The sequence below is a fragment of the Odontomachus brunneus genome, unplaced genomic scaffold (assembly GCF_010583005.1).
Source record: "Odontomachus brunneus isolate Ranch 3 - 2012 unplaced genomic scaffold, Obru_v1 Obru_scaffold_013, whole genome shotgun sequence".
NCBI lineage: Eukaryota > Metazoa > Arthropoda > Insecta > Hymenoptera > Formicidae > Odontomachus > Odontomachus brunneus.
Window position 1 is genome coordinate 35,269 of NW_022639463.1, and position 7,835 is coordinate 43,103.

General features: G+C 43.6%; 1 protein-coding gene across 4 annotated transcripts; it reads right to left on the reverse strand.

Annotated features, from left to right (window-relative positions):
* Nucleotides 1-221: 221 nt before the first annotated feature.
* On the reverse strand, nt 222-4,732 carry LOC116841079 (zinc finger protein 2-like). 4 transcript variants are annotated; one of them, XM_032808599.1, is made up of 4 exons: nt 4,240-4,732; nt 2,704-4,071; nt 2,255-2,414; nt 222-2,199 (listed from the first exon to the last, which is right to left on the reverse strand). In XM_032808599.1, the coding sequence occupies exons 2-4, from the start codon at nt 3,873-3,875 to the stop codon at nt 1,528-1,530; spliced, it is 2,004 nt and encodes a 667-aa protein (XP_032664490.1). In that variant the 5' UTR covers nt 3,876-4,071; nt 4,240-4,732; the 3' UTR covers nt 222-1,527. The 4 variants fall into 4 exon arrangements, with proteins under 4 accessions (XP_032664490.1, XP_032664488.1, XP_032664489.1 ...); XM_032808597.1 differs by having other exon boundaries at nt 2,704-4,186; XM_032808598.1 differs by having other exon boundaries at nt 2,704-4,201.
* Nucleotides 4,733-7,835: the final 3,103 nt, after the last annotated feature.

Below are 7,835 nucleotides of genomic sequence, written 5' to 3' on the forward strand. Positions count from 1 at the left end.
TATATATATATATATATATATATATATATATACACACACACACACACACGCGCGCGAGCGCGCGCATACGCACGCACGCACACACTCGTAATCTTTCTGTGAATATCTATGAGAAAGAAAGGCAGAGAAAAGCTAATATTAAAATTTTCGCGATTTCTTCAGATTTACGAATCGGTAAAGTAACGTTCTACGTTGCTCTTCGGAAAAAAGACAGATACGGATTAAAACTATGTAGGAAACCTTTATTCGTATTTCATCTGGCTTTTCTGCTATTCTATTAGCTAATACATTTCTGCTGACAAAAATTAAACTTATATTTTACTAGAAGAGCCCGCTAAGCAATTTTACGCAACTGCACGAACGCGACGCGCACGCTTTGTTATCATGAAGAAAATGTTTCGACCAAACGGATGATTAAGTGCGAGTCAAGCTTTTACAATTCTAACGTTGCGAGAAGAAAAAATAAGCGCGTATAAAAAGATGAATATGTTGTATGGAGTGTTTTGTAATTTTTGCGACATCTTTTCGTAAACATTCCCTTCACACATGTTCGTGCATGTTCGTCAATACAAATCGCCTTAGTTCTCCACGGAAAACATTTACATCCATTTGATAATATTTAGATTTCATAAAACCGGATTTTTCTGTCTCTCTCTCTCTCTCTCTCTCTCTCTCTCTCTCTCTGTTACGTATTTCTAAAATTTGATAAACAAACGATTGGCTCGTATCATTTAACGCAAAGATAAATCACGTGTGGTGCTAAAATGTTGTATTTAACAGATCTAAGCTTTTAAAATGCTTTATAAATGCGCAATGTCTGCCACCCTCTCCCTCTTCACCGAATCCTCTCTGCAGAATCTCCTTTCCGGTATCGTTCTCACACACACACACACACCGATACGTTCTTATCAATCACCCTTGCGTTGAAATACATTGAGAAGGATTACGACAAAGCAGCGATACACGGCGGTCTTTTTTCTTTTCCTTCTTTATCTCGATTTATTCAATATGTGTTTTCTTATAAAGTGATGTTCTACCGAATAAAAATAAACGAGAAGATTATGAAAGAAAGAAAAACAATAGTTAATATGTTCATTAAAATTCTTCTTGTTAAGGCAACTAATTTGTTTAGTCTCATTTTACATATCTAAAGTAAATATATATATATATATGTATTATATATATACATATATAATGTATATATATATTTATATATATATATATTTTTTTTTCATATATTTATATATTTGTATATTTATAAAGTATATGTAAAACACTAATATATGATTACCTTTATTGTTACAAGCCTTACATAATTAGAATATAGTATATGTATACTTTATATATATATATATATATATACTCTTGTAATAAAATTGATTATTTAGTACTCAAATCTAGAGATAATAAATATATCTAATGTGTATTGTTAGTACATGAGAAGTGCGTGCAGAGGGTGGCAGCAGGGTGCGCATTTGGGAGTGCTATTGTTGCAGGGACTCTCCAGTCCCCTGTCTTTATGCCGTCTCACATGGTGACATTCAGCTGTATTGCTTTAGAGTCTACGGGACATGCTTGTTGTTGTTGCGTTTGTTGTTGCTGTTGTTGTTGCTGCTGCTGTTGTTGCTGCTGTTGCTGCTGCACTTGTTGTACCTGCTGTTGTATCGCCTGCAGCTGCATCGTTTTCGTATCGACGGTACATGATTGCTGTTGCGGTTGCTGTTGCTGCGGCTGCTGTTGCACTTGTTGCTGCACTTGCTGCTGCTGCTGGACTTGTTGCTGTTGCTGCGCTTGCTGCTGCTGCGCTTGCTGTTGCTGCGCCTGTTGCTGCTGTGCTTGTTGCTGCTGCGCCTGTTGCTGTTGTGCCTGTTGGGCAGCGGCTTGAGCAGCCTGTCTCTGCTGTTGCCTGAGTATACTGGGTGGCGGGTCCATATGCTGGCGCTGGTGCAGCAATAAATGATTCTTCTGGAAGAAAGCTTTGCCACATTTGTCACATACATGAGACCTTATATGGCAGCTGCCGTCCGTATGACGTCGTTGATGCTGCGACAAGCCATGCTTTTGTGCAAAACCGCGACCGCAGTCCGGACAGATGTGCGGTTTGGGTTTCGGCCCTGTACCCACCGGTGGTGACGTTTGCGTCGCTCCATGCATATGACTAACGCCGGGCGTCCCGATCGGACCATTCATCTGTAAATACTTTATTTATAATTTACAGGTTTTACTCCACGCCACGGGCGCATATGGTTATTACCTGATGAGTTGTTGGAGTATTCGGAGTGAGGAAATGTCCTGGGGTTTGTTGGAAAGCGGCTGCCAGACCGCACAGATCTGTCACGAGTGTGCGATCACCAGAATGTAGCCTCAGGTGCAAAGTCAGGGCTTCTCGATTCGAAAACTCGAGTCCGCATTCTCTGAAAGAATAGAAAAGAAAAAGGGAAAAAGTGAACATTGTTTGTCTATACCGAGATTCTTGTCCGTTCCAAGAGAGTATACCAGCTGCATGAACGCTGGGACGCGCGATATGGATACCACACTTTAGAGAGCAATTCCTTGAATCGAACGGAGACGATAGAATACTGATGCGGTTATTTTCCGTCATTTCCGATCTCCGACGATAAAGAGAATGTAAAAAAAGAAAAAAAAAACAAAGATAGAGGAAAGAATGAATGAGCTGACATGAACGCACAAAACAAGTCTCACCTGCATGTAAGAGACTTCTCATCGGCATTCGCATTGTTGTTGTGAATCTTGGAGTGAGTGACCAGATCTGCTTTCCGAGGGAATGCTTCTCCACAAACGGTGCAGGCGAAAGGCGTTTCGCCAGTATGTAAGCGCATATGAGCTAAGAGTGTTCGCTTTTGCAGAAATTCCTTTCCACAAACAGTACACGAATGCGGGTTTCTGCCATGTAGACGGCCGTGATTGACCAACTCAAACTTTCTCTGGAAGGTAGCACCGCAATCATGGCAAACGAACGGATGTAGGCTGCCGTGGAAGCGCGAATGCATGGTGAGGTGATCCTTTTGGGAGAAAGACTCGCCACATTCCTCGCAAACGTAAGGTCTCTCCCCCGAGTGGAACTTACTGTGCGTCACCAAGTGACGCTTGAGAGGAAACGCTCTACCACACTCCTGACAGACAAACGGTCGTTCCCGCGTGTGCACGCGAGTGTGCGTGACGAGATGATGCTTGAGCGTAAAGGACTTTTTACATTCGCGACATTGGTACGGCCTCTCGGCGCTGTGCAGCAGCAAATGCGTATGAAGACAATGTTTGTGCGCGAAACTCTTGCCACAATGTACGCAAATGTGAGGTCGCTCGCCGGTGTGTACTCTCGCGTGCGTCGTGAGATGATGCTTCAATAGGAAGGACTTGCCACACTCCGTACAGGAGTACGGCCGTTCCTTCGGCACGCGGACCTGGCTACCCATGTCCTGCTGCTGTTTCACCTTGGTCTCGATCTGCGTTGTATTCACATGAGTGAGAACATGACCAAAGTGAGCGGTGCTGTCCGTCTGGTTCGTAGTGACATTGTTCGCCGAAGTAGCCTGATTGGACGCCGCGGCGGCTCTCTTCATCAAGATTTCATTGCACTCTTCCGCTGTGAGCTGCAACGGCCCGAGGGGTGTCATGAAGTGCTTGCTCATGGCGTGCTTGTCGGTCGTAAAGACCAGGGTGTTTGGAAACAAAGTGGGTGCCGGCGTGGGATGTGGCGAGTCGCAATTGCAGCCTCCTTTGTCGCACGGCAACGAGAAAACGTCGTGATGCTTCTTAGTACGAACATGAGTGCCATGGGTTTGATTGTGTGCTCCAGCGGTATGGCCATGATGTGTAGTCGGTGTCTGCTGACAGCTGTCATTCATTGCGAACATTGGACGACGATGAGTGGTTGCGGCGACCTTGGCTGGCTTGATATCAACCTGTATCTTCTGACTGGATCCTTGGTCTTGATTATTGTTGACAGCATAATTGATATTAGTCGTAAGGTCGTTCTGAGCATTCTCGCGGCTCTCCGTTCCTGGGCCGCTGAAGGACCAAGCGTATCCACCAAATCCTGCGCTTGCATTGCTGGGAGCGGTACACATATTCGTGAGAGTTGTAATGGATGGGTTAGCCTGGCTAGACGCACTACTGGCAGACCGCTCTGTACTCGTCAGCGCATTTTCTGCACCAACCCTTTCCACTACAACAAACTGATCTGTAGGAAATATTTTGAGAGCTTCCAAGTGAACGTACCCGTCACACTCCAGTATCTCGGTGGCGAATGCTCGACGTCAGTATCATATCTGAGTGCCAAGAGCGGTGTATGATTAGGTGCTGGGTCAATTTCGTGCTTGCAGACTCTGAATTTTTATACGGGCATAATACGGAGAGAGAGAGACAGAGAGAGAGAGAGAGAGAGAGAGAGAGAGAGAGAGAGAGAAAGAGAGAAACAGAAAAAAAGAGTGAGAGACAGAGAGAGAGAGAAAGAGAGAGAGAAAACTCTGTAACAATGATTAATATCTCGCGCGGATCATAAGGAGCGTGTTGCGAACGCAACGTACGCTCTACGCACGCTCTACGCACGCTCTACGCACGCTCTACGCACGCAACGTGCTCCTCTTGGCGGATCCGCTGTCCGCGAGTACGCTGTATCGCGAGAGCGGCTGAGAGACGGTCGCTCCGAGTCTCGGCTAAGGCGAGGCGAATGCCGGACAAAATATCGGAGCGGGCGGCGAATGCCTCTGACGTCGCGCTCTGCGACTGTCTGCCAAACGTTTACGTAAATGTGGCCACCGCTTTCGTATTGTTGCCGCGCCACTGTGCACCAATGGAAAAAAAACACGCCGTTCGTCACTCTACAGCTTTCCTGTGTGTTAGAGAGACCGTGAGTGAATCTCCGTTTCGGTCTTCGGACCCGCGGCGTCCACGGTTCTTCGAGGCAACCTCCACCTTCTTCTCGCGACACTCCCGCACTTTCGCTCACTATCCGTCCACTCTTTCCGTGTTTTGCGCTTTCCGGACTATACTCTCACTTCGACGCACGCACCCTCGATGGTCATTAATTTTAAATAATTACATATTTTATTGTTCATACAAAATAGCCTCACATATCGGCCATTTTATTTGTAAACTACCAAAAAACAATGTTGCCAATGCAAGTCAATTTTTGGAGGGAGCGGAGCTCTCGATAGCGTCGCACGAGTTTCCATGATGGCAGCACTTTTGGCGTCTATGCGATATCGCATAATACACGGCCCATACACATGTAAAGCCAGCGACACACGATGGGTGCTTTCCAGCTACGTACACTGTATTACACAAAACCAGTTTATTGGTTGAATATTATCTTACAAAATATTTTAGATAATATGTGACCAATAAATCGGTTTTGTGTGACACAGTGTAAAGACCGATTTATGATGGCCGTAATTCGTTAACTTATGCCGGAACCGTAAAAAATTAACTAATCATAGTCGAATTATAGAAGAATAATCGACTGTGATTGGTCAATTTTTTACGGTTCAGGCATAAGTTAACGGATTACAGCCATCATAAAACGGCCTTTAGACTGGTTCTACACTAGTTGCAAATCGCAAGATCGTAAGAAAATTTACCAATCACAATCGTACTGCGTTCGGAAACGTCACTCGAGTACTTTCCCTCTCTTTTTATCTTACTCTTGTATTTCGTTCACTCCAACGGTTATCGTCTAATAGTATGCACACAGTGTGTGTTTCCGAGCGCAGCCACGATCGTTCTTCTTACAACCAAAGAAGAATTGACTGCAATTTTTTTACAATCTTGAGACTTGCAATTAATGTAGAACGACTCTTAAGGCTCGTCTACAATGTCTGTAAAAATGGCTGTAAGGCTGTAAAGCCAGCAACACACGGTGCTTGTTTTCGTGCTGAATTGCTTGCTAGATGTAAATACTCTGTTTTGATTGGTACATTTCTGAAGATGGATTGAAATGCACCAATAAAAACAGAGTATTTACATCCAGCAAGCAATCCAACACAAAAACAAGCACCATGTGCCACTGGCTTAAGATGCAAAATAAATTATTTTCATTCCCTGACAGCTCACGTTACAGCCTTACAGTTATTGTAGATAAGCCTTTAAGGATATTCTTGTACGGAGGTTCTTATGGCTCCTGCACACAGGACGCGGTAATGGTTGCCGCGCTGCAAAATTTCACGCGACAGCCAATCAATATGCTGCTTTCCGTAATAACCTTTTAGTTCTTACGGAAAAACAACATATTGATTGGCTGTCGCGCGAACTTCCGCCGCGGGGCGACAGCCAATAAATATGTTGTTTTTCCGTAAGAGCTAAAAGGTTATTACGGAAAGCAACATATTAATTGACTGTCGCGCGAACTTTCGCCGTGCGGCAGTATTACCGCGTCCTGTGTGCAGGAGTCATTAGGGCTATGGCACACAGAGAAACTTAAGCAGTAAAATGTAAACAGTAAGCAAATTGACCAATCACAGTCGCTGTTTTTTCTCACGGTCCAAGAATCAACAACTGTGATTGGTCAATTTGCATTCTGCTAACGTTTTACTACTTAAGTTTTTCTGTGTACCATGTCCCTTAGGCTGAGTTCTCACTTAGCGCGTCACGCGTCGCGTCGTCCTAGTTAAGCCAATCAAATCGTTCTATTTTATTCGGCGTAAAGTTACGCAATTAAATGGGACGATTTGATTGGCTTAACTCGGACGACGCGACGCGTGATGTGCTAAGTGGGAACGCACCCTTAGGACCTTCGCACACAAATTGCCGTAACCATAACCGTAATAATAAATAAACTTAAGCTGAAGAATCAATCAGAATATTGCTATAGATTTATGTATTCCAAAAGACTATAAAAGTGGCACCAAGTTTTATCTCACGCAGAAATAACTAGATTTCAATCGACAGAAATAACTAGGTTTTAACAGATTAAAATCTAGTTATTTCTGCGTAAAGCCAGCGACACACGACGCTTGTTTTCATGCTGGATTGCTTGCTGGATGGAAATACTCTGTTTTGATTGGTGAATTTCTGAAGACGAACCAATCAGAATAGAGTATTTCCATCCAGCAAGCAATCCAGCACGAAACAAGCATCTTGTGCCGCTGGCTTTAGATAAAACTTGGTGTCACTTTTATTTAGGATTCACACCGCGTCTAATGTCCGACGTACAACGTCTGATATCCAATAAAGCCCATTCTACAATTGCGTGAACGTGATTGTAAGAGGTTGTAAGTGATTACAACAACCAATCAGAATAAAGCAATCAGTGAATAAAACATTCGAATTGGTTGACTCTTACGTTCACGACTACGCTTACCCAATTGTAGAATGGGCTTAGAACAGCTTTCTAATAGAGAATTCACTTCTCTCTAATTGGAAAGCTAGTTTCCTATTGGATATCGGACATCGTATAGCGACTTCGTATAGCGGACTTCGAACGCGTTGTGAATCCTCCGTAACTCTACTTTATTTTACTCGATTTATTGGACAGCATTAAGTTGTCATGAATCATGAAAATACTAGATGCTTGTGACTATTATATTTTTCGGCCCTAGTGAAACTAACTCGTACTAACTCCAACTCGAATTATCGTAGGGTGCTTACGATAGTAAGTTCGGAGCGAGTGAGATCTCGATCCGGACAGAGTAGTATATGCTCCCATCTACAACTAATATATTCAATGGCTGCTCCTGCTTTATTCCCGTACGTATCATACCGCAATTCGGAGCAAGGAGTGGTGTATGGAACAAATCACAAACATCAAGTACAAACGTCAAGTAGCCAGATATAATAAAATATAATTCGAAATAATTCATTTGTAGTATTAACGATAC

Bases quoted from the DNA above. Each gene is read 5' to 3' on its own strand.
- LOC116841079 (XM_032808597.1), bottom strand. From the start codon at position 4,088: ATGTGTACCGCTCCCAGCAATGCAAGCGCAGGATTTGGTGGATACGCT. The intron at 2,415-2,703 runs GTGAGACTTGTT...CTATTCTTTCAG, and splicing joins GAGAAGTCTCTTACATGCAG to AGAATGCGGACTCGAGTTTT. The intron at 2,200-2,254 runs GTAATAACCATA...TTATAAATAAAG, and splicing joins ATACTCCAACAACTCATCAG to TATTTACAGATGAATGGTCC.